The 26835-nt window shown below is 41.3% G+C and overlaps 1 protein-coding gene across 5 annotated transcripts in view; it reads right to left on the bottom strand.

Moving 5' to 3' along the window:
- The window catches only part of CA10 (carbonic anhydrase 10), a 531376-nt gene that overhangs the window by 191073 nt on the left and 313468 nt on the right, over positions 1 to 26835 (bottom strand). The window contains exon 2 of one of the 5 annotated variants that reach the window (XM_074342773.1): positions 24023 to 24170. The exons of the other annotated variants lie outside the window; for them this stretch is intronic. Within the exon in view, the coding sequence (XP_074198874.1) occupies positions 24023 to 24145 (123 nt within the window). The 5' untranslated portion in view covers positions 24146 to 24170. The remainder of the gene's footprint in view (positions 1 to 24022; positions 24171 to 26835) is intronic. 5 annotated transcript variants of the gene reach the window in all.

The raw sequence follows: 26835 nt of genomic DNA, 5'->3' as shown, positions 1-26835 counted from the left end.
GCCAGTGCTGGGCACTGCATTCTCCCCATAGTGCCTCTATATGCCCCCCACACCAACATACACAGTCCCTCTACCAGACCCTCCTCAAGTTATCCTGATTGATATTATAATTTCCTTCTAGGACCCGCATTAACTCACCTGCTGAAGATATTGCCTTCTTCATGAGGCTCTCCTAGCAAACCCCAGTCCAGCAGAGAGCTGATCCACTTTGCTCTGAACTCAATGCTCCTGTTATTTATGTCAATTTTTGCCAACATGGAAACAATGGAATGAATATTTGATCTAATGGTTATTAGTAAGTGAAATTTAAACTTTTTTTTCATATTCTGATACCTTTGGGATTCACAGGTTGACCTAACTACATCACCCCACCCCTTTTTTATCTGCAAAACCTTTCAGAACATTTCATTTGCTGTCATGTGTATTATATACCACTAGGACAGAAAGCACACACACACAAACTGTATGATTGTAAGAAGCCGTCTGCTGTGAAATATATTACTGTGTCAGAGACACAAATGTGAAAAAGTGTTCTTAAAATGGATAGAATATGAAAATATGCATACCTTTCAAATTTCCTTATTTGAGGAACCCTTTTGGGGTAGAAAAGTGTCATCAGAATAGAACTCTAAGGGACATATTTTGGCAAACCCTGGCCTGTGCCTTTCATCAGCCAATAGCATATGTAAGATCTGTGCATTTCTTTGTTACTGAATTGTTGTTTATCTATAAATTGTTAATTTCCTGCTTGGCAGAGAGTCAGTATTAACCCCATCTCCAGATATCCTATGAGTGGTTGAGCGCATTCTGTGGCAGAGGCTGGCTCACTGTTGACCAAGCCCAGTTCTATTTCCCCCTGTGCAGATGACTTAACTGCATTTCTCAGCCTTCCTCACAGTCAGGTATGGCCCCACGAGTCCTGCCTAATCCACTGTGGTCAGAAATAACGTGTGCTCTTTTCAAGTTTGGCCCGTAAAACGCCCCTTCGTGCTCTCTGCTCCCACTTGCCGGCGGGATAGCAGCACTCAGGACAAACTTGGAGGGCCTGAGTTGAACATGCAGACACATCATTAGCCTGCATTTCTCAACATGAGTTCCCTCTGCACCCAACCTCCCACTGATGCTGCTTGGACGTTGAGTGAGCAAGAAATACATTCCTATTGTACAAGGTCCTGTGACTGTGGGCTTCATCTGCTTCATACTGTGGCTGGTGTTGTATAAACTAACACAACCCTCTTGTGACCAGAGGGTGGCTAGTGTTAGGCGTATGGCTGGTGGCTAGAAACTGCACATAGCCTTGGCCTCTGTAAACACAGAACATCCCTCCACACCCAGCCTTCTCTTCTCCAATGTCTTCCCCATGTTCCAGAGCTGGCTTCTCCCTGGCCTACTCTTCCTGCTCCTTTAGGCATAATTTTACTAAAACACTTGCAAAATTGCATTTCATCTCTCCATGTCCATGTTTGTCTCCCTCATTTACCACAAGTTGCATGAGATCAGGGAGCTTAATGGATTAAGGTCCCTGCTCTTAATGCCCCACATAGGGGCTGGCATTTGATGCATATTTAAAAATACTTTATTGAATTAATGAATTACTGGGACTCTGTATGATCAAGTAAGGCATCTTGGGATCTTACCCATATATTTGGAATATCTCTAAGTAAATCCTACCATTCAAAACAAATATATAATTGAACTAACCCAAGACTCGAAGAGGAATCAAATTTTCAGAAAAACAAACATTGAAAACAAAAGAATCTTTCATCTACAGACTTTCCAGAAAGGCCATTTCACAGCTAAATACTTTTGTTCTTGAAATAAAATAATATTTTATTGTTTATAGCACAGGGAAATATATACAGGATCTTATGGTAGCTCACAGCAAAAAAAAAAATGTGACAATGAATATATGTATGTTCATGTATAACTGAAAAATTGTGCTCTACACTGGAATTTGACACAACATTGTAAAATGACTATAACTCAATAAAAAAATGCTTAAAAATATTTTATTGTTAAAATAAATTTCCTGAGATAGTTGGTCATGGTTTAAAGCTGCAGTTCTGGAAACTATCCAAGTGTGTAACATTGAGTGGCTTAATCCTTTTTCTTTTGTCTCACTTGTAATATGTAAATAATATAATCATGATAATATAGTTATTATGTAGTGTTAGTGCATGTAAAGAGCTGAAAACAGTACGTGGTACACAGTAAGGACTCACGAAATGTTAGCTATTTTTATTACTTCATGGGCCAGGAGTTTTATTTACTGATTTAATTGAGATGTCTAGTTCTCACCTGGGTTAGCAAACCATGTCCTGTCCAGCTTACTGCCTGTGTTTGTATAGCTCTACAAGCTAAGAATAGTTGCTATGCTTTTAATGTATAAAACAAAGTATAGGAAACCAAAACAGACTATGCACTGGGTTATATGTGTCTCGTGAACCTAAAGTATTTACTCTTTGGCCCTTTATAGAAAACATTTACCAATCCCCGCTTTAGAGCAACAGCTGTTTACTTGTGGAAACGACGGTGTTATCTCTTCTTGAAAGGTAGTATGATACAATGAAAAGCACTATGAATATTGGATTCAAACTCCTGACCCTTGGTGTATAAGGTTGTATAAGCTTGGACAAAAGATGTAATTTTTCTGAGCCACGGTTTTCTCACTATAATGTCCAAAATGTAATTTTATCTTTGAAAGTAAGGGTCATGCCTAATTCAGGAGGCTCTTTAAAGAATTAAACATGAGAACGTGTATTTAACATGCCTAGTCCAGGGCTATTTTCTTTTCCTCTCATGTCAGTGCTGTTGTACTGGGCCAGGAATCCAAAAATTCCTTTTAACCAGGAAAACTGCAGATTCACAGCACAACATAGCCACTGATGGCGAGGGTGGGGCTGTGAGAGACTGTATAAGCCCCATGTTCAAGACCCCTGGTGTTCCAGGACGGGGAGGGCAGCAGGAGTCCTGATCTCATGGCCCAACAGGCTCCCTTTCAGGAACTGCTCTCCAGATCTTCTTGGTTCTTCCTCATTTTCCTGACACATGTGGTCCTGCTCAAGGGTCTTAAGTGATTTGATGGGAATGAAGGTTGCAGGCAGCAGAGATGCAAGTTATTCAAAGACCATCCCCATGAATGTGTTCTGAATCCTCCGAGGAGCCCATTGCAGCCTCCTTGCAGTTGCTTCCTTTAATTTTTAAAGTGTTTTAAATCTTTACCAAGTTAATAGCTTCAATGACTGTAAACATTCGTTATATACACAGGTTGCCGAAGCCTCAGTTCCTGCTCCCATGAAACTCAAGCACTGTGTGCCTGGAGCTGACTCTTTGGGGCTGGGCTGAGACAGGAAAGGAGAGCAGTGAGCTACTGAGGTCGTGTTCAGTGGAGAGTCAAAGGGTTCCTCCTGTGACATCTGGCAAAGGCAGCTCCTCACCAGTAAAGGCAGCAGCAAGGAGCTACATTTAAATGCCTCATGCTAATACTTAGGAAAAGGAGTCACAAGGGGCATATATGAAATTGCAAACCAATGCAATCCCAGAAGAACTGCAAGTGGAAAGGAAAGGAGAAGAGAAGCTAGCATTTGCTCAGGTGCCTAGTATGTGCCAGGCATCCTGCTGGATGCCTTCATTACCGGGTTCGCTTTTCAACTCTCATAGTGGACCAGGGAGGCAGTTTTAATCATCCAGCTTTATAAACCAGGAAAATATGATTTAGAGACAAGTGACTTGTTGAAGGCCTCACTCAGATAGAACTAGCCTCCAGGCTAAGTTGATTCCCAAGCCTTTGATCATTCCTAGAATAGAAGGTGACTGAGGCTCCATTATGAACTTTGGGAATGACCCCCCACACTCAAAGGGAGAAGAGGTCAATGCAGACATAAAGAAATCAAGAGGATACATGCTGGCAACTGAGAATGAGAAACAGGCTGGGGTCTCTGAGCAGCCCCTTCATTCCAGATGCATGCGATGTATGCCTGGTAGAAGGGGGATACCGTTCTTTCTCTCTCTCTAAAATGCACCCAATCTACAAAGTGTACTATGCTGTTTAAGAAACCATTTTTCTGAGGTCCAGTCCAACCTTACAAATCTATGCTTCTATGCGCTATAACTCCCGTTATCCTTATTCATGAAAGGTTTATGATCAGCTAACTCAAACCAGCTGCAACTCTTGAAAACTTCAGGAATTCACCTCACTAAACGCCTTCTGCACACGCCTGAGTGCACAGGGCCTCAAGCATCCCAGGGATAGAAAGCTGACATTCTGGTTCGGTGAGGATGCTGACGTGCAACCTCTCTGCTTACTTTACATCTGAAAGTGAGAAGGATGCCAAGAAACAGAGTATTTGACTGATACTGGCTTAAGAGATGATGACACGTGGCTGTCTCACTCTAGCAGATATCTGTCTCTTGTGGACACCCCATACCCTCTCTATATTTTGGTTATGTTTCATATAACAAGTCCTCTCTTCTCAAGGATAGGGACCAGCAAACTTGTATTCCCAGATTCCCTTGCAGTTAGAGTACAGGTCTGAGACTCATCTTCTACTAACTGGCTATACTTGTGTGAGACTTGGATTCAGAAATGGGCAATGTGAGGAGGGGGTCAGATGTCGGCACTCTCTGTGCAGGTGATTACTGTGGCATAGGTGTCTGCTTCTTCAGAGCTTTTAGCATCTAGGCATGAGCAGCATTGGGGGTGAGCGGCAATGACTGTGACAGTGATGCTGTCACTAAAGCAGCTCCCCTGACATGGTTGGATGCTATTCTTATCCCTGTAGTTTCAAAGCCCAGCTCTCTGGTCCTCCTGCAGAGTCTGTGAGTTGGCTAACATCTTTTAAGAATAATTGTTTTTCACTTGAACCAGCCACAATGGATGCTGGGATTCTGCAACTTAGAACTCTGACCAGTGCTGTCAAGTGACAAAGAGTAGGTGATTCCAGGATCCATGCAACAGCTGAAAGTATTATTAAGGATTCAGCCTCCATCTTTCTAAGTTTCATGAGTTTCCATTTTACCTTAAGGTTGGTTGTCTCATGGTCATTGTCAGTGACCAAGACGACTGCCAACAGATCCCAACATCACATCTTCACACTTTGTTTTTCCAAGTTGAAGATAAATGAATGGGCAGAAAACAAGCTTTCTTTCACTCTTTTAAAAATTTTTTTATTAAAGATGAAATATTTTCCTAGAAGCTCCTCCATGTTCCCTGCAAAAGGAGCATCTGACTAAAAGAAATGTAAGCCGTTGTAAGCTTAGACCAACCATGATTTATTTATTATCAAGGGCTGAAAAATCCAGATTCTATCATTAAGAGAGAAGGAAGGGGTTGGCTGCTGGATAGGTGGCTGATGTCTACCACAGTTACATTCCAAGCTTGCTCTCTCCTTGGCCAGAACTGACAATGGGAATCTGCTCCTATAAGAGGAAGCTTTACTACCAGATTCTAGTTCCATTTCCCCCAGAACAACTTCTAGATGTTTCAGAATCTTCCAGTGGACCCACTGTCAGAGGGACCTGGGTTTGAGTCCTGGCTCTGTCAGATGCCCAGTGTGACCTGGGCAGGGACTTCCTCACTTCTCTTTCTTCATCTGTCAAATGGAGGCAGCAATAGTATGGCCTCATGGGTTGCTGGGAAGACTGAAGCTTGGTAACACACATTTCCTTGCTCATGATGAACAATAACTAATTTAGAAGGAGGAGGAGTACTCATATGGAATGTTCTAAGACATAATCCTCCTAGGAAGGGGGATTTAACAATGTATAACCTGGGGATTATAGAATAGACAGTTTTATACCAACTACAAGGTGAGGTGTTTGCCAAATGCGTGTTTACAAGCATGTTGTGAGGAAACGTTATACATGTCATCTCTTCTAATCATCACACAATCCCTTTTAACAGTTGAAGAGTCAGAAGCTTAAAGACATTCACGATGGACCTGAGGGTATATTTGGTAAATGACAGTGGCTGAATTAGTCATCAGGTCTACCTGGGCTCTTTGCATTTGACCCTGGCACCTGGAAGCTGACCAGTAAAGCCAATAGCAGATTGCTTGATAACCAATGAGGATTAATCTGAAGAAAACTCAGGAACATTATGCTGGCTGTCTTTAAACATCAGCAAGACTGGCTTGTAGAATAGTGATTTCACTTATATTTTTTAGGTTCCAGAGATTGAAAACAAGTATCATATTACTGGACAGAAATTACGAACAGCAAAAGGAAGAATATGCAGTATGAGCTGAGCAACAGTGGAATGAGTAGTGTCGGCGAGAAGTGAGTTTCCTGTCATTAGAGGTAATCAAGCAGCACTGGTTTCCAGTAGAGATGATTTGAACGGAGACAAGGAAGCACAGCTGGATAATTCTGAGGACGTTTTCAGTTCTGAGATCCAAGATTTTGTGAAAGAAAGGGGCAGGGCAACACCAGCCTCATGGAAGGCTCTGGGATGGGCAGAATCTACCCTTCCAGCAGGGCCATAGTTCAGAGCTGCCCACCTTCAACAGGAACCCTGGAGTCAAACAGGTTTGATTTCTCTGCCCTTCCCTTGATTTCTCTGTGCGTCTGCTGGGAGATGACAGTCAAGTCCTTTGGGGATCCAGGCTTCTCCCTTGGGCATTGGTAGGAGAAGCTTGTTCTGAAGGGAAAGCAGGCTGACCATTCTCACTGGCGGGTCTCAGTACTACCACCACCCAAGAGGCCAAGACAAACCAATGCATCCTGCCCTTCTCTTGTCAACACTCTCTCCTTCAACATGACACAGATTAAGAGCTGACTTTTCAACAGCCTTTGATGCGTTTTTAAGCATTTACTCTCAAGATTGTTTCTTTCCTTCTCTTTTTTGTTCTCCCAACTTCCAGCCAGTTGATCAAAATTCTAGTTGAGTTGAAAGACTCTTTCAAATTGGGCCACTCAGAATTAAGTAAAAAGCACTGAACTTACTAAGGGTCTGGCACTTTTGATTAATCTTTAATTAAAACTTCACTAATTTTCAAGGCTACCTTTAAAACACAGAGCTGTGTTCAAACCTCAAACTCATTATCTTATCATTTTGAAAGGCAGAACTGTCTGCCGGAGAATAAAAAAAGAATGCTGTGTAGTAGCCTCTTCCTGGAATTGGCTGTATAAAATCTACATTGATAGATAGTAGTCCTGAAATATATACACATTTGAAGACAACTGGTTTTTAAAAGATCCAAAAAAAAAAAAAAAAAAAAAAAAAGAATCAGCTGGGAGAAAGTTACTATAATACAGGATAAAATAATATATTGCCACATGGACATTAATTTATCTTCGTTATTTATCCTAATGATTTTATGATTTTATTGGTGTGCTACATTGCTGAAAATGTGGTTTATAATTTAATTTCCACTGCTGAGTACAGAGAAGCCACTAGAGGCACCATAATAATGACAGGACAGCCATGGTAAGACCATGCGAAAGAATACAAAGATGACTTATGTAATTTTCTTCTCCTATTTGCAGTTCATTAAATCACTGTCTTCTCACAGTGACCCAGTGAAAATTAAAGCACTTCTGAGAAGAGCTTGGGGTTCAGCATCGTTAGAGGGAGAGAAATGGGTGCCTTGATGAACTTGGCTGCAGAAATCTATAGAGCACAACTTAATCAGCCACTACATTGATCTTGGATGCTCAGAGGCAGGCTTAAGATTGAGCAAATCTTTCTAATGCATATTCTTTCCCTTTGAAAAGCAGCATATGATACATGAGAATGATTTAGAGATGATCTCAGACTTCAGTTTCATAAAGTGAAATTACACATAGTGCTTTCCAGATTTTCAAGGGAAAACAGGAAGAGAATGGATACTCTTCATGAAGGTGCCTCCTTCCTTGGATTTTCTGTCCATGCTCCCCCAGAAGCATTATACATACAATGGCAATTACTTAGAAGAAAGGGAAACTGCTCGCTATCCAAAGGGTCATAATAAAGTTGGGCTACCAATGTTTCACTTCCTTTTTAACCACAGGCTCAGAGAGACCAGTGAAGTATATGCATCTGGGTTGGCCAGAGGATCCCTTTCTCCAGTAGTCCATCATTTCCCATCCTCGTGGAGAGGGGCACATGATAATGAGGCAGGTAGCAAAGGCACTAAGGCTTTGGTGTCTGACAAGATTGGACTGGATTCCTTGCTTCTGCACCTACTATGAGTCCTTGAGAAAGTTACTTTAATTAATTGAGCTCCAGTTAGTTCCTCAACTGCTGAAAAGGGCTGATGAAACTCATCTTTCATATGGTTAACAAGGGAATTAAAGGTAGTCATTGATGGGGACTGGAGGTAACAGCAACCATCCCTGCGTCATGCAGCACCAGATTTTATGGGGGAAATTTGCAAGCAGAAAGTCAGCAGGACTAGCCCCCTCCTCTGTGTAGAGAGCTGTCCAGGGGCCAAGCTGGCTGGACACAGTGTAAGGCTGTATTCTGGGAGTGGGACCCACCACTCTGATACTCTCTTCTTTTACAGGCAGACTGTGAGAGGGTTCTTAAAAGAGTGGCAAAACAATCTAATCTTGCATTCCAGTTGCGCGAGAGGATTGTAGACAAACATCTTGCTGCTTGACACCAGTTCCTCAGGGGGGTGTTTATTCCTGGCATGATATCAGCTCCAACTTATGGGAAGTCTAAACCCCTCCCACTGGAAGAGATAACAGTCACCCATTGAGGGGAACATGTGCTGGAGACATGGGGGATCTTTGAGGAGAAGGTGGTAAGGTTTGGATTGGAGTTAAAGCTGTGTTTGGATGCTCAAGAAGAGAGGCCACTTCCCCTTGATCCATATATTCTGCAAGTCAAGTTTGACTCTGGGGTCCCTCAGAAGTAGAACCATGGTCTGCTGACAATATGGCTGAACTCCTTAAATATCCTAGGTATCTATGGCCTGTTATTCCCAACATGCTCTCAGGCTTTCCTCCTCAGTATCACCATGGGCCAGCACAGGCACTCAGAGCAAACTAGGATAAGGTGAGATGTAATTAGGTTTATTAAAAAAAGGCATTTTTGTTGTTGCTATCTTTAAATTCAATAAAATAAACCTTTTCTCTTCTACCTTCTAGGCATCAGGGAATGTAGCAGTGGGAGGGGGTTAACACCAATAACAATCATTCCAAACAGTTATCGAGTTTTATGCTTATAGACAATACTCTATGTACTTTATGGGTTTTATGATCTCCCATCCAAGTACTAACCAGGCCCAACCCTGCTTAGCTTCCAAGATCAGATGAGATCGGGCACATTCAGGGTGGTATGGCCGTAGACCTTTATGTGTTTTATTAAAAAAAAAAAAAAAAAAAAAAAAACTAATGTATAACACCTGCCTTTGAGTGAGGTGGGGATTCAGCCACTCAACTGACTGAATGTGTAATGCTAGCACTAAGGGCTATAAGACTGTGATAGACACTATTGGAGCACAAAGAAGGGGTGAGGAAGGTAAGAGAAGGGATGTTAGAGCTAGACGAGTGAGTAAGTAGCAGCCAGATAGAAGAGGGATGGAAGGAAGAGCATGAACAAAGTCATGATGGTAGTACTGATGATGCTGGTGATCAAAACCCAAGGAGGAGGAGGGGTGAAGAGGGCAAGCAGAATGGAAAAAAAAAAGATTTAAGAGATATAAACTTCCAGCCACCATCAACACATCTCAATACAGGTTTTCAACACACATTTTTACACTCATTGACTTGGAAGGGATTGTGAAAAGCAAACATGAGTAGGTTGAATGCAACCTTTGCTGACTTCACCAAAAAGCAAGGCAGACTGTCTGCAGGCTGAGGTTGGCTTTGTACCTGTCATCTACTATTCTTGCTGGCAAAGGTGAACAATAAGGTAAAATAAGGTAAACTGTAGAAGGAAAATGCCATTACTTCTCCTAGGATCTCATTTCCCAAGATCCTAGAATCCTTTTATAAATCCAGTGAGATGTTCTATGTAAAATCACCTTGGAAGAGGCACTGTTAGTCAGCAATCAGGGTCCTCCTTTGTAACTGATACAAGTCAGGCCTCTTTTATTCCAAATCATATGTTTTGTCCACTGTACAATGCTGCCCTGAAAACAGAGAATGCCATTACTTTAAAAAGAATCGTGTCTTTTATGTGTACGTGAGAATGCTAAGATATTTTATATATGTCAAGTATGTCTACATGAGGATTGTTATGATTATCTGTCATTACTCCAGTGTTATTGAAAACTTTCCATTATTTACAACTTCTGAACTTTTTTTTGAGTCTGGTTCATTGGGAGGCTAGATTTTTGGAGTTTCTAACCAGTTAATTATCAAATAGAAATACAATATAACACCTATGCGTCAGATTAATATTTCTTTTCCCCTGGCCAAGGACAAATCTGGATGATGAAAGAAACAGTATATTTTCAGACTCTGAAATTTTCTTTAAGTGAAAACTTTAAGTGGTATTTATCAAACACTGATTTAAAAATCAGAGTGTGTCTTGAAGCATTTTATCTTCTCAATGTATAATTAATTACCTTGTTTAAAACTCTTATGAAGTAGGTGGTGCAAGTATTATGATCCTCATCTTACATTCATCCATTAATTCATTCACTTTACAAATGTTTATTAACATATTTAAAAAAAAATCTAAGTCCCTGGGAGATGGTTGATATACCTCTTGAGTCAACAGAAGAAGCTAATGATAGATGGGAACCAGGGATCCTGAATCTGGGTTCTGAATCTGGGGCATTTCTCACTAACTGTCTTTTTTTTGTTTGTTTGTTTCCCTGAGTCTTGGTTCTAGTCTAGGTCTTTTAGATATATATTCATGCTGTCTTAGCTGATTTATTCTATTGTAGGAAAGATCCTGATGGAAACAGTACCTTCTAAATCAACTCCCATTTGCTTCCAAATCCCTATGGAAATATAACTCTTAGAACTGCTGAAGCTTCAGAAATTCTGAGAAATTCATGCAGTGGCTTGTGTGCTAACTCAATTATAGGGGACTGGACTACTTAATTGCCACGAGGAGCTGAATGCAGTTATTACTCAGAGTGAAAGAGCCTTGTTTCTTATTTTCTTTGAAGGCTGATGATTATTTTCTGGAATGATTTGATGCATTGTCAAAGCTATCAGAGAAATTCAATGAGACATTCCCTGACAGAGCAAGTGCCCTCCCCTACCCCTTACATAGTAAACATTTTTGCATCCATACCCTGTACTTCTCAGATAGTAGATGGTTGGTAAACACACAATTCTCCTCAAAGTCTCTAGATTAGCTTGCTGACATCTTCTGTGACCCTGCTCCTGCCTGACTCTCTCTACTTCCCTCATCACAGATTGGATCACTCCTTCCCATCTACCATCATTGTTCCCCTTATAGACTTCCATGAATAGTTATTTTGTTTTCATTTGTTGCTTTTCCCTCCTGTGAAATTGTGTGCCTTCCAAAGACAGAGATCATGTTTTATTAACATTTGTAACCTTGATGCCTAACACAGTACCTGACACAAAGCAGGCACTCAAAAATATTTGTTGACACAAATGCATGAAGTCAGGGATTCATAGTCCTTGGTTAATTTCATATTCTTTGTTGAGTAAAGAATCAAGAAGTGACGGACTTTGAATGTATCCTGTGCTTTCCAAGGCTCTATTTTATAGAAGAAGTAAGTTAATATTCAAATGATGAAAAAAATGATTGATTTGTTCATCAGATGTTAGGTGGACTGCTACTCTTGTCCAGACACTAACTGATGACTAGGTATAAAAAGGAATGATGGGTTCTGGAGGGGCCTATAGGCTGGACTATAATCAAGTAACTAAAATAAAGTAAACCGAGAGCTTAAATGTAAGGGAAGACTGAAACAGAAAGAAAATCAAAAAGCTTCAAAGAGATGCAGATAGAACTCTGGCAGAGGAATACACATGAAAATCAATCCTGGGAACCAGCAACACACAGCCAGTCAGTGAGTGATGGGGTTCCTACCATTTAGGTGGAGTGTTGCTCAGTGTCAGATGGTGTGGTACCTTCCTTGTGGAGCATAACTTATTCCTTACACTAACACTAGAAAGTGAGCACTGGATTTCTTTTACAGACAAAAACTTGGGATCATGGAGATAAAGTAAATACAGTGCAATGGTTAGGAAACCAGCTTTGGAGCCTGGGAGAATTGGGTTTGAACATTGGATCCAAACTTTAACTGTGTGGCCTTGGAAAAATCATGTCAAGGCTCAGGATTCTCACCTGCCATAAGGGTGAATGAATGATACTACCCACCTCACGGATGAGGCCGGTGAGGTACTTAGAGTCCAGTGTCCAATACAGAACCCATTATGTGTGGACTGTTTCTTTAGTTCAAGACCATAAGCTAGCAAGGGCCAAGCAAGGTTTCATATCCAGCCCTCTTTATTCCAAAGCTCATGCTCTTTCTTACTTACGTCTTTCTGGGCAAACTGGGTGATTTGACATACATTCATTAGATATCTGATATGGGCCAAATGGCAAACTGCAGCTCTTCTGATCACATTATTAGGACCTCTGTCCCGTTTGAACTCTGAACCCAATCCCAATCTCTCATTGGTTTTTAGAATTCAAATTGGGACAAAAATGCCCTAATAAAAGTTCCCTGTGGCTATGATAATACAGAGATGGTAAATTATAGGTAAAGGGAAGGAGTCATTACAGCTCTTTCTTATGTTTTTGACTTTGGAGGTTAAGTCTAAGCCTGAGGAGGAGAAGGATGGCTTTAGTTTTGAAACTATTGGTGTCTGAGATTCCCAGGCATTACATGAGTACAGAGGAAAGTACAAATGGGAAAGGCACATAAACGCTGTGTCAACGGGAACTGACTACTTGAGCGAGAAGGCTAGGAGGATTTGAGGACGAAGGAAAATGTGTGCTGTTACTCCAGATATCTTAAATGAAACAGATCAACATTGAAACCAAAGCAGTAGCAGAGGCAGATCTTGTGAGGAAAAACAGTTTATCAGTTAAGAAACAGAAAGCAAAACAGAGCTGAGTTCACAAGATCCCTGGGGTTGCTCAGAGGTAGAGGTGAATTAATATTCTGAAGAACTAAGTGAGGGCAGTAAAGAAAGATGCTACTGGCTTTTACTTCCATCAGCCAGATAGACAGGCTCCTGCTTTCACTGAGAGGGCCAGATTCTCTTCTGACACAAAATCCCTTTGGCCTGCCCTCAAGAAGAACACACTCTCTTGGTTCCTTCCCCTCCTTTTCTTGTAGCAGTGAAAAGTCAAGGCTCCACCCTCCTACCCTGAGTCTTCAGTCCAGGTGTCACTTATATTTACCATCATATGTGACTTTATCTGTGTGTTTATACTGGTAGTTGGATTTCAGAGTCCCCCTTTCTGGTTTATGGTCTCCACACGTATCTATGCCACTGTTACTACCTCTAACTTTTGCAGCACAGTCTCCAATAAACCAATGTACACAAGAATGCATCTTCTTTGCTGGTAAATATTTTATTTAGTCATGCCCCTCCTACTATTTCTGGTGCAGATCTGACTCTTTGGTAGGGAAATTTCCAATGTGAATTTAAGAAGACAAACTTACAAAGACCCCTCAGTAAATAGGATAAAATGCAGGATGTATGCACAAGGTTTCATGAGAAGTCGAATGAAGGAATGGTTCATTCCATTCTGAAGACTGAACACCATGGCTAGTCTTCAAAATCTCCATGTAAACATGGACAGAAGCTCCCTCCAAGCAAAGGACACACGATGTGTTGATATATTATTTTGGTCATTATGTCAAAATATATTGGCAGAAAACCTGCACTTGATGAATTTAAAGTGAAGGAGATTTATTATTTCTCAGTGCAAGCCATCTATAAGTGCGGAAGGCTCCAGGAATCAGGGCTCTGACCCCACTTCACTGTGGCCCTGTCTTCCTCTGTAGGTCCTGCTTCACCAGCAGTTACCAGGGTTCATGTTCAGGTATGAGAATGACTAGAGAAAAGATAAGACTGTCTCCCCCTTGAGTCTCTTTTTAAGAGCAAGAGAACATTTCCCATGAGTGCCATCCATGACTTTCTCATTTCACAAGCCTGAAAATGATTATGTGATGTCTCTAATCCAGTCACTCATAAAGGGTATGAGATGATCATGGTGGCCTTAGACTATTTGGGTTTTGCCCCCTGAGTAGTTATGTTTTCTGAGAGAGGCCACAAAATCAGTACTCTGTCAATGAAGAGGAATAGGAGGACGGATTTCAACTTGGCAGCTAACAGGGTCTGCTCAACATCCATCCTCTGCATGTAATACTTTTTATTTTAAAAGAGGAAAAACAGAAATAAAAACAAAGAGTGCTATTAGAATAGGTCTAGGCTTAATAAGACAGATTCTGGGCAAGGGATTCTGGTTTTGGACAGCCTGACAAAATTATAAAGAAAATCTGGAGATTTAAAGAATTGGCGGCCATGACCAGCAGCTGCAGAAATATCAAAATATCTCATGTATCCATTAGACACAACTGTGATTGAGCGCTGCAATGTCAGACAACTCTGTTCTTACTCTTGGAGTGTATGCAGTGTTAGAGTTGACATTTAATATGAGCTTTACTATGTGTAACTTTAAGAGGTTAGTAGTTACTGGATTTACCTGTTGGAAATATATTGCTGTAAAAGATAAGGCATCATGGTATGAAACTCTCTCTCACATGGAACTACTCACTTATTTTTCATGCTTATTAAACAACTTTTGCTTTTAGTAAAAGTCACATCAATAAATCAATAAGCAATTAGAGTTTAAGCATTCAGTCTGAGAACTGCAGTACATAGGACCATATAACTAACCTGAGTCCCTATCTTCAGCTGGCTTTCAAATAAGCCTATGAAAGAGAAGCAAAAACTTATTTCCACTGCAGAAAAATGAGCAGAATGGGGGCTGCAAATGGGCTATTTCCAGAGGTTGAGCTAGAGGGATGCTTACGCCCAGCCTTGTTAAGTTACCTGCAAATGATAAGTACTGTGACTACGTCCATTGCTGAAAATCCACTGTGTACGCACTAAAGCTGGGATTGATGGAGATGCCAAAGTGTGCAAGCAAATTCATTCAGAAATAAGCTAGAGTGAAGGTCTAAAAACATCTGTGGAATAAATTAACCGTGGAGACTTCTGCAACAGTTGAGGCAGTCTGTTCCTGAAGCCAGCAAATGTATTCCAAGCATCTAGCACATTTCAAGTGGGTAGGTAGAGACTGGAGTGGGTTGCTGTAAGAAGGAGACATTCTCTTAAGAAGAGATGAGAGACTGACAGCTTGCAATGGCTGGGCCCCTAACATTTGGCTCAGAAAACTTCTCTAATTGACAGCCCTCTAAACACATAGCTTTTGAATAAACCATTGCATTTATAAGACAAGGCTGACTCTCCTTTATTTTGTCACTTTAATTGTCTTTGTACATTGGTCCAAGACTTTGTCTGGAAGGAACTTTCAAAATACAAATTTCAAATCTCTGCTACAGGGAAGGTTAGACTAGAATCATCTTATGCTGGTTGACTTTTCTGCCACATGAAGGCTCTCTTAGAGCCTAGGCATTTCTTCTGGTTATCTGAAATGATGTGGGACTATCTTCAGTAAAGAAGTTTTTGATGCAATTCAGTCCTACTAAGAGTCTCTGATTATATACACCATCCTTTTACTACAACAATGTACCAAACTAATTCTATCTAATGTTATTTATTTTTCTCACAGTATTGCTTTAAAGAAGACTGAAAGATCTTAATGATGTGTTTTGTAGGATGGGAGTGGAGTTGAAGAAAGAAGGGAAAAATGTCAGGGAGTCTTTGTTATCTGGGTTTTCATGATTGGAGTCTCCACTTGCAAGGTTTCAGAGAGAAGTGTAGTAACAATTGCATGAACACATTCTTTACTGAATTGACCACTTATAAAAATCAGTCCCCATTCAAAATCAGTCCCCACTTAAAAGAAGAGTCTTAGTCAATGTCATTATAAGTCTCTCATTGACTCATGTACAGTCTTACAAATATACTTTGTAAATTATAAGGTAAATTTAAAAATTTTCCCCCAAGTGGAAGGTTTCATGAAGTTAAAAAAAGAGTGCTGTTGAAGAATGGCTGGAATCACATGCAGAATTGCTGACGAATGATGATGTGGCAGAAACACAAGCAGAATAAAGAAATCATCAAAACAATGACAGCCTAGGCATTATAGGAAAGAGTTCCATGAACACCAAAAGAATTAGGGAATAATGATAAAATCCTTGAATTTTCCAAAAATAACCCTTTTTATGATTATGTTGAGAAAGTCAAACTTAAAGTGAAGGATATGTTGTGAAATCATGTGCTTTTGTTGGAAAGATTAAATCAAAGGAGGAAACAAAACAAGACCATTCTTTAAGAATTAGTTCAGTTACACTTATAACCTGTGTTTTTTTTTTTTTCAAATTTAAGTAAAATACACTTATTTTAATCATTTTTCATTATAAAATCCAAAAGACTTTTTCATTCATTGTTTAAAAGCAATTTTGATCCTCATTTTAAGAGAATTCAATTTGAATGGCCTTTCCAGGCATCCACTATTGTTAAGTGAGATGGAACTTCAGCAAATGCTTTCTTTACACTGGGCCACATTACCTCATAGAAGACTAGAGAAGCCCAGCATAAAGGACATTTGGTATGGGAGCATTTCCTTGTGGTACTTTTGTCCTTGTGGTAATTTTAAAATATGTCCATCAATTTTTGGATACTTCTTGTGAGGCGGGAAGCTCCATAAAAAGACTGGCATGACCCTCAAGCAGGGCCACTACTCTCCTGCCAGCACCATCCGGTTCCCTGGCCCAGAGGCTCTATCCCACTTTTTGCCTCTGAAATGGCTTACTTAGCCCTAAAATTCTATTGGTTCCCTGAGCTCACTTCTGATTGGTTATTTCCTTCACTCCTGATTGGTTATTTCTCTCACTCTTGATTGGCCCATTCCCCTCACTCCTGATTGGTTACTTCCATCACTCCTGATTGGTCTATTTCTAGAAAGCTTGTTCCTGGTTGGTCAACTTCTGTTATACTTTATTTGCATATGATGTTGCAAAGTGTAAAACTAGCAGCCTATAAAGGCCTGTGTAAACCTACAGACAGGGTCCAGAGCTTGGAGTGTTAACTCCTCTGGGCCCACTGGCATAATAAACCTGAGTTTTCCAACTCTCTGAATGCCGCTTGGTCTCTCGCCCAGATCTAGGTTGCTGTCACAACGGAGCTGTAACACATTTTTCCGCAACACTTTCTTTAAAAGGCAGAGCCCAATTTACCTCTTCTTGAGTGTGAGCTGGTTAATGGCTTGCTTCTAACAAATAATAGAATAAAACAAAAGTATCCCTCCCTACAGAAGAAAATTCATGTCCACCCAGAACCTCAGAATGTGACCTTATTTGTACATAGAGTCTGTGTAGATTACATTTAATTAAGATGAGGGCAAAGTGGATTGGAATAGGCTCTTATCCACTGTCCAGTGTCTTTATAAGAAAACAGACATGCAGAGGGAAGACAGTCATGTGAAGATGGAGGCAGAGACTGGAGTGGTACATCTCTTAAGCCAAGAAATGCCAAGGGTTGCTGGCGGCTACCAGAAGCTAGGAAGAGACAAGGAAGGAGGCCTCTCCTAGATTCTTCAGAGGTAGTATGACCCTGCTAACACCTTGATTTTGAACTTCTCGCCTCCAGAAATGTGAGAGAATAAGTTTCTCTAGTTTTAAGCCACCCAGTTTTTGATCCTTTGCTACAGCAGCCCCAGGAGACTCGTCTAGGATGACTTTGGAGACTGCATCATAAAAGGCACTGAAGCTTCCTCTTTGTTCACTCTTTCTCGTATCCCTCACTCCAGAGCAAGTTAGCTGCTGTGTCATGAAGAGACTCAAGCAGCCTATGGAGAGGCCCTGGTGATGAAAAACTGAGGCCTCCTGCCAATGGCCAAGTAAGTCATCTTAAAAGTGGTCCTTCCAGCCCCAGTCAAGCCTTCACATGACTACAGCCCCTGCCAACATCTTGAATGCACCTTCCTGTGAAATCCTCAGCGAGAACCCCAGCAAAGCGGCTTCCAAATTTCTGACCCTCAGAAACCGTGTGATAATAAATGCTCAAAAAATAAATGTTTTGAGCCACTGAGCCTTGGCATAATTTTTACGTAGCAACAAACAGCTAATCCTATGTTCCCTCAGATCTAATTTCCCCACCTCCAAAGTTCCTGAAGATGCAACTACAATCAAAATACATTTAGAATTGAACAGAGATGTCTCCTCCCAAGGCTGTTACAATTTTCCATAACATAATTTCCACTGCTCATTCACCTCCTACTTCTGAGAGATTAAAAAGTATGCTTCTTTCTACCATAGAACTCTCTCTCTCTCTCATAAAGCTCCGTCATCTCTGAGATAAAAGTGATTCTAAATAAAGAATGGTTGCCAATTTCATGAATTAGATTTATTAGTTTTATTACCTCAGATGTTTCGAAGATCATCTGAAGCTTCTCACAGTCCTCTTGGAAAATGCCCCTAAATGCAGATTCCAACACTGGCATTCCATTCTGTAAGTTTTAGAGGGTGTTCAAGGGATGTACATACATGGCCTCTGGTCTCCCTGATTCCTCAACAAAGGCAGCTCTGCTACCCCAGGAGATTTACTGCTAAGTATACAAAAGAAGGAGAGGACTCCAAGAATGGAGCAAACAGCTCCCACAAGGATGTGACACAGGTCCACAGAGTCAGGCACTGGTCATTGCCTAATGTAACAGACTTATCCAGGACCTGCTGTGTACCAGGCATGGGATCTTAGGTCCTGGGAAGACAAGGGAAAATAAGATAAGGGCCCAGCATTGTCCATCAAGAACACAATCCCGTAAAAAGATCATCACATTCAGTACGGTGAGGACAATAATGGAAATACGTACAAAGTTCAGTAGGAAGCAAGAAGAGGTGAACTTGGCAAACATTTTTTACTCCAGAGTGTATTTGCCTGTAGATTTGTTCACCATTGGAACTTAGGTGGGAACCATCTTCAAGGTCATAACTGCACCCATCTGATATTAAAAGAGGAGGAGGAGGAAGAACAGAGGAGAAGAAACAAATCCACTTACAATGCAGGCTCAGGACTATAGGCTCATCCCTTGGGATGAATGAATGCACTCTGATGATCATGTGTGTGTGGAGATCCGGTGCATCTGTGGTCAGAAATGCCAGTGAATGTTGTGTGCCAAGTACTGCATGGTGTTCTAAGTGCTATATAATTATTAGCTCACTAAATCCACCTAATAACTCGAAGAGGTAGGTACTATTACCGTCCTCATTTCAAAAATAAAGAAACCAAGACATAGTAAGGGGCAGAGCTGGATTCAAACCTGGAGAATCTGTCTCCAGACATATGACCCTCCATATTAATCCGTCTTTACTACAGCTGATTTGGAATTTTGATAAAATACAGCACAAGGCAGAATTTCAAGACTTTCAAGAAAATCATATAGGTCTAACACTGGAGAGCTTGCTATTATAAAATAAGGCTAATTTGTGTCTGTGCTTGGTAGATATGTTTAAAAAAGAGTAAATGAGGGGGAGACAGCCTTAGCTGTTTTGTGTCTTGTGACCATTCCGTAAAATAGGAAGCCAGTGCTGACCTGGACCAGGCATTGCTGTGTAGTTTTTCAGTTTAAATAAATTTTAATGTAATATTTTGGAATGCAATTAATTAGGTGTGCTCATAATTGCCTGGAAGGGTAGGCAGATCAGTTGGGTGTGGAATAGGATGGACTATTTAGTGTTATATAATAAACCCTAGACTCTGGGAGCCAACTAGGGAATCTCTGCTGTTCATCATAGGTTTACTTTAAGTGGAAGCAGCTAAGGAAAAGAAATTCAGTCTCAAATCAGCTGTAGAGCATCATTTCTTTCCTCCTTAATCTTGGCTTCAAATAATGTGGTAAGTAGATAAAATTCTTAACCCATCCAAGAATAATATAATCAGATGACTACTACCACAGTCTTTTTTCTCTTGGGGAAATCTCTCCAGAGCACAAATGAAGCAGTCTCCTTCCAAGCATCCTCTGCCTTTCTGTTAGTTTAAAGTTGATCTCACTGAAGGAACGACATCAGCTTTCAACGAACTGAGGTCTGGATATTTAGAGATATACAGCACGCCAAAATCCTTTCACGTCTGCCATTGCAAGGCACCCTGGCGTAGAGTCTCCTCAAACTTTTTTCAGTGTCATGGCCATTTGGGATATGATAATAATGTATTTTTATCCCATTCCAAGAGGCACTGTTTCTTTAGCATTATAAAATCTCTGAGGTTGGTATGTGTCTTTCAATTGTTAGCACTTTCCAATTGCTATCATCTTGGTGGCATCAGTGACATAGTACATAAAATCATGCTGTTTAATATAATGGCTGGAATCTTGGGATTCAATGGGAATTGGTATTTGTGAAGCACACTGGGGTAAATGCATAAAGCTGCTTCTGACTAGAAGCAGCCAGTCTGGGGCTCCTGTAGCCCCAGTTTGGTTAGCATCCCTGGGGGGCTAAGACATTCAGTATCTCAGTCATGCCTGATTCACTGGTGACACTCTAGGAGGGCAGTATTGCCTTGTTAAGTCTCAGTCATCCTGTCTGTAAAAGGGATCATAACAGCACCTTCCTGAGGAGAGGCTTTTATGGGTCTTCTATGAGTTTATGTACATAAAACACTATTCCTATAATATGTTATCAGAGAATCTTTGTTACTGCTGTTGGTCTAATAGAGCCAGGACTGGGGCGGGGGGAGGCAAATGAAGCATTTCCTTGGCTGCAAAACCTAAGGGGAGCCCAAATCTCAATGATCAAGATAAATAGTACTTTTATGCAATATTTTTAAAAAGTCAAAATGAATGAAAAAATTCAGGATACAAAAACAAAATTTTAAGCCAAAACAGGATCTGGCTCTTCACTTGGATGACACACCTCATTGCCTTACCCTAATCTTTGCTCTGTTGGATCCTGTCTTGATTATTTAAAATATCACATTAAAATATTATATATCTTGATTTATAAATTTTTTTTAATGTCCCCTTAGGTTTTACGTTAAGTGGAAGCTGCTAAGAAAAGGAAATTCAGTCTCAAATCAGCTGTACAGCATCATTTCTTTCCTCCTTAATCTTGGCTCCAAATAATTTTGTAAGCAGATAAAATTCTTAACCCATCCAAGAATAATATAATCAGACGACTAATACTGCAATCTTTTTTCTCCTGGGGAAATCTCTCCAGAGCACAAATGAAGCAGTCTCCTTCCAAAGCATCCTCTGCCTTTCTGTTGGTTTGAAGTTTAGTGCCTCACTTTCTTTACCCTAGTCTCAACTCTGGTTGAATTTCTGATGTTAGACTGTTTCTAATTGTGCCTAAGCTGGTCTGATATGCCTAAACTGGTTGTTTCTGCTGGTTGCTGTGCCAGGCACTGGAGATACACAATGGTGAGACACAGCACTGGCCTGCAGACACCGATATACAGAGATATGTGCCATATATTCTTCAGGGGTGTTGTAATGCATCCATTCATTAGTTCACCCTGAAATGTTCAGTGAGGATCTTCTCTGTATGTGCTAGGGACCCAATATATACCAGGTACAACAGGGAACTCAGGAAATGAATCATCAGTTTTATGTAGGTCAGTATTTCCTTATAAGGCCCATTTACAGTGACCTACCAGGAGGATGTAGTGAGAAGTCCTTTTGGAATTCAAAAATTGCTGTGGCTACTTCAAATGCAGCAACTAGCATAGTTCCTACCATGTTAAGGCCCACTCAATACATAAATGTTTGTGAAATGACTGTTCAAACTAATGAATTCCTGCAAGTTAGTCAGAGATGATAAGTTACACTCTGCCCACCTGGAATCCTTTTGTTTGCCTTGGAGGCTGGTGGGCTTGGTGCACTGGAGAGAATCAGATTTTGCAGTTAACAGATCTGAATCTGAAACGTGTCTCCACCACTTATTAGCTGTGTGACCTTGGTCAATTAACTTAATCTTTCTGAAGCTATTTCCTCGAATAAGGTTAATGCCACCAAACTTACAGGTCTTTAGTGAGATTACAGATCTGTGAAGTGTTTTGAGTCTGGTTCACAGGAGATGTGCATTTCCTTCCTTTCCACTTTGTTTCAGAATTTGACGGAAGTGCAGGTCAGAAAGTCTGAGTCAACCTCAGGCAAAGAAAACCATTTGGGAAAAGGGCAGTGAGAGTTCATGGCAGCTGTAATGCCAAGGGCTCTGACCACACAAAGAATGGAACCAGTCTGTTTCTTTGCATCAATACCCCATAAACAAGTTGGAGATGGGATGTGAATAATTCAAGTCCATTTCTATAAGATAGTCAAAAATGGACTGACTTCTCCAGGAAAGATGCCAAACTGAGATCTTTAGCAGTAGCTTCCTGAAGAAATGTGGGCCTGAAGAAGTGCTTCAAGGACAGAAGAAACCCTTGTGCTGTGAGCAGGGAAGTCCTGAGCACTGGAGCAAAGATGCAAATCGGGGCTGTCATGAAAACAAAAGTTAAACCATAAAATGTCACTTCACATGCAATTTAAGAGAGATCTATGAGAAATAAACTTTAGAAAACTGCTCACATATATCAGCATATTACAGGTGCCTGGCAAAACATTTCTATGAAAATATGCAGTTTGTCATATGCATAAATCTGCCCTGAGTTTCATGGGTCCATATATAAAGTCATAATGTATATAAAGTAGAGGAATGTGGAGAACCAGCTCATTGCTTTAACCCATGCTGGTCAAAAGGACTTAGAATAATCTATCAAACTTGTTTAGGATCAAGCAAATATAATCACCATCTTAGAAGGATCCAAGGACTGGCCATATTCATTTTATACGGTGGCAGGTGGGCGGGAAACAGACTAAGATTTCTTGACCACTTGCAATGGTCCAGGGATCTACAAAGCACAGTACATCCATTATCTCACTGCAGCTTCTCTGCAACTCTATAAGTCATCTGCTCCCATCTCACAGATGAGAAAACTGACATCCAGAGAGGTGAGTCATGTAAGCAAGGTCACATAGGCAGCAGACACTGCACTGGAATGGAAGCCTCATGAAAGCAAGGGTCTTGGACATCCCTGTAATCTCGTCTCATAAAATGGTGCCTGACACTTAGTAAGTGCTCAATAAATATTTATTGAACAGTGAGTAAAGGTGGCAAGCCCAGGTTCAGCTGACTCTGCCTGGTGTTCTCCCCAAAGTGTCTTGGCAGTGCTGAGAGGAAAAAAGCAGCTTGTCTGCACAGAAGAGAGGATTCATGGGGTGGGATGAGAGCCACAGCCTCTTAGAGGACAGGCTACAGAAACCTCTTGGGAAATCAAAGTTTAAGGAGCCAGCTGCCTCTTGTCTCCAGTGCCTGCCCAGGCCATCTATCTTGGTTAGGCTGTCTTGAATGCCCCTTCTTTGCACTCTGAAAGTAGCTTACGAGGAGCAAAGCAGAGGCAGTGCAGAATCTAGAAAGAGCATGACGTTCAGAGGCAGAAGACCCAATTCCAAGCATTGCTAGAGTTACGACCTTGGAGTTGCCATCTAAGCCCTCCGAACCTCAGTCTTCTTGTATTAATACCCATCTTGTTATCTTTACACAACTACATAGGCTGCATACCACACAACTCCACACTCTGTAACCTGCGATGTGAATGGTGCCCTCTGGAGTTGTAAACACAGCAGCCCTGCTCCTGGACCAAGGGACAAGTGGTGCCCAGGAGAAGGAAGCCACAAATGGAGCCAGACAAACCCAATTCAAATCAGCTCTACCACTCTCAGGCTGTGCAGTCTTGCCTCAGTTTCCTCACTTGCACATGATAACAAAAGGAGTATGTACCTCATAGGGTTATTTTAATGACAAAGTAAATTAATACATGTAAAATACTTAGAAGGCTTGTAGCTAGTGCTTGAGAGATAGTTAATTATTTTTTTGTACCATGTTATTTTACTATTTTTATTCTGTATTAAACCTATTTTAGGGTCAGTTTTCCTGACTAGACTGGAATCTCATAGAAAGCAAGGACTGTGTCCACTTACCCGTCTATCACCACCCTCTCGGTGCTGGGCAGAAACTGGGTTCTTGATGAGTATTTGCTGCACTAATCTGAACCAGCTGTTGACAAGTAGTAAAATGGAGTCTCTTTGATCATGTCTCATCATGAGTTGTCCTCTTCTGCTTCACAGACTGGGAAAATTGAGCCAGAAACCTCTTAATGTGTCTTAGTTAAAAGGTTTAGATTTCACGAAACTTTCTTTCCCCACCCTGAGTTCCAACTCAAATCCTTTTTATTTTGAGGGAAATTAAAGGAGCTTTCTATCTGGCTGCCAGCCAGAAATCCACACTTAACAAAGGAATTTTTTATGTGCTGTTCTCCTTTGGGTCATACAATTAAGCAGAAGAAATATATATGCAACACAGTCTACCCAAGACCCAGCGTAAGGCAGACTTTACTCCTTCTGGGGCCTAGGTTAGGGTCAGGACCATGAAGCATCGAGCGTGTCCATGCTTGCAGACAGCATGGGGATGGGAGCACCCTCAGCCATGACCAAGCCTGGTTCCCTTAGAGCAGATTCCAGCTTCAGTGAATTAGAGGGGAAGAGCTCAGTAGTGGAGGGGACCAATTGCCAGAGAAAGTTCAAACAAACAAACAAAAAAACTCTATTGATTTTCTGAATTACAGTTGACCCTTGAATGATTTGGGGGACAGGGGTGCCAACCCTCTGGCAGTCAAAAAATCCATGGATAATTTATAGTCAGCCCGCCCTATTTGTGAGTCCTCTTTATCTGAGGTTCCACTATATCTGTAATTTGGCATCCACAGATTCAATCAACCATGTGTAGGAATATAGTACATGCTACTGAAAAAAATCTGTGTATAAGTAGACCTGTGTAGTTCAAACCCATGTTATTCAAAGGTCAACTATATTTAGGGAAGTGAGTAACATTTTTTTAAAATACTAAGTATGTGCCAATTATAGTATTATTATAGTACTGGGCGCTTGCTTATAGATTATTTAATTTAGTCACCACAGAAATTAAGGTAGTGATGATGAACCTCCATATTACAGGCCCAGAGAGGTTAAGTAACTTGCCCAAAGTCACACAGCTGAAATTCAAATACTGGTCTGAATCTAAATACTGTGTGCAGTGGTAAGCATTTGGGCTCTGGAGTCAGAAGGACCTAAATTTAAATTCTAGGTCTGCCTCTCCAGAGCTGTGCTGTATTATGGGAGCTGTTAAAACTTTCCAAGTCTCAGTTTCACCACATGGTAAAACAAGAATGACAGCTGTATTCACCTCGCAGTTGTACTGAAGGTTAAATGAAGTAAGGCATCTGATTGATTTAGTGCGCTGTCTGCCACAAAGTAGGTGTGCCATCAGGTTTATTCATTTATCACTACTTTTAAAATTTACTACTCCTACAGCATGCTCTTTATATAATTCAGATGTTCCCCATTCCCCTCATTCTTCAGAGAACAATGGCTTTACAAAATTTTTAATTTAGAAAGTCTAATCTGTCTCACCTGTTTTCTTTAAATGAGACTATCTCCTATTTAGAAATATGGGGCTTTATCATTTGTCTTTGGAAAAATGGAAAGCAGGTAAGTGGATACTCAATAGAGCTTGAGACTACCTCAAGGCATTAGACTGAATACTAATATATTAGTTGTTTAAGAAAAAAGAGAATATTCAAAAGGTCCTGATGATATTTAACTGTGTAATAAAACTCACAGAAACAAGTGGATAGAGTGTGGGCTGATGAAATGCTGCTGCAGTCTAATAAAGCTGGAAGCCATGGCGTTGCTGCTGGGACCAGGGTCCAGCTGGGCAGGCGGGGAGTGGCTGGAGCCCCACTGCTATCCCGTTCTGGTCAGTGGCCCCCCCGCCATATGCCGGAGCCCTGCTTCTAGGAGTGTTTGTCCTACGGAGACCTTTCAACAGAGACCCTAACAGAGGCCCTTGCCCAGGACTCTTGCCTGCCCAGCTCACCTCCTGATGCATTTACTCCAGCCTGTGTGCCTTTCCACACTCCACTCTGAGGTTCCTCCCTCCTGTGAGGTCTTCGTGTCCACCTCAGGCCTTCTCTGCTTTGGTGATCTGTTACACAAATGTGTTTTGTGACTCAGTCTCTACACCTGCCCTCAGACACGCCTCAGATATTTATCCTCTGGTCCCATGCGCCTGATCGTGGATGAGAGAGACATTTTCCTGATCAGGATTCCGTGGGAATGCTGGGCCAGTCTGCTTGCTCAGTGGGACTTTTCCTTCATTTTCCCTCCTCAGGAGGTTACTCTGGCCAACCTATGGTTCAGAACATGAAACCGAGGCCCAGGTAAATGAGTCACAGTGCAGGGTGGCAGCAGCTTCACCTCTGCTGGGCGTTACTTTTCAGTGAGATCAGATGGTCTCTAACCATTCAGGAGACATATGGTTAGGACTGCAGTGGGTGGCAATATGAGTTGTGGCTGGAAAATCTTCCCCTGGGGGAGAAAGATATGCATTTCAGTGCAGTTTTTAAATGGCAGCAGGCAACCTCTTGGGTTTATTAGCAAGAGTATGTGTGGTTTCTAGGGGCCAGTCTTGTGGGATGCTCTTCTTTGCTAGGGAACTTGAATGAATGGAGGGGCTGTCTGAGCAGTCACTTCCTAGTGACAGTGGCATCTGATAAAGGCAGCTCTGCTCAGGCCATCTTCCTAGGGCTGTTGAGATGGACCCTGGAAGGAGAGGCATTAAGTTCATGGTTCCCCTCCTGCCCTCTTAGAAGGGGGTACACAATACAGGGCACCTTAGAGACTCCTGGGCACATGGCTTATGACCTGACAGAAGGAGCTGAAGGCCACTCTAAGCT

The sequence above is a fragment of the Camelus bactrianus genome, chromosome 16 (assembly GCF_048773025.1).
Source record: "Camelus bactrianus isolate YW-2024 breed Bactrian camel chromosome 16, ASM4877302v1, whole genome shotgun sequence".
NCBI lineage: Eukaryota > Metazoa > Chordata > Mammalia > Artiodactyla > Camelidae > Camelus > Camelus bactrianus.
This window is presented reverse-complemented; position numbering and strand designations above follow the sequence as displayed.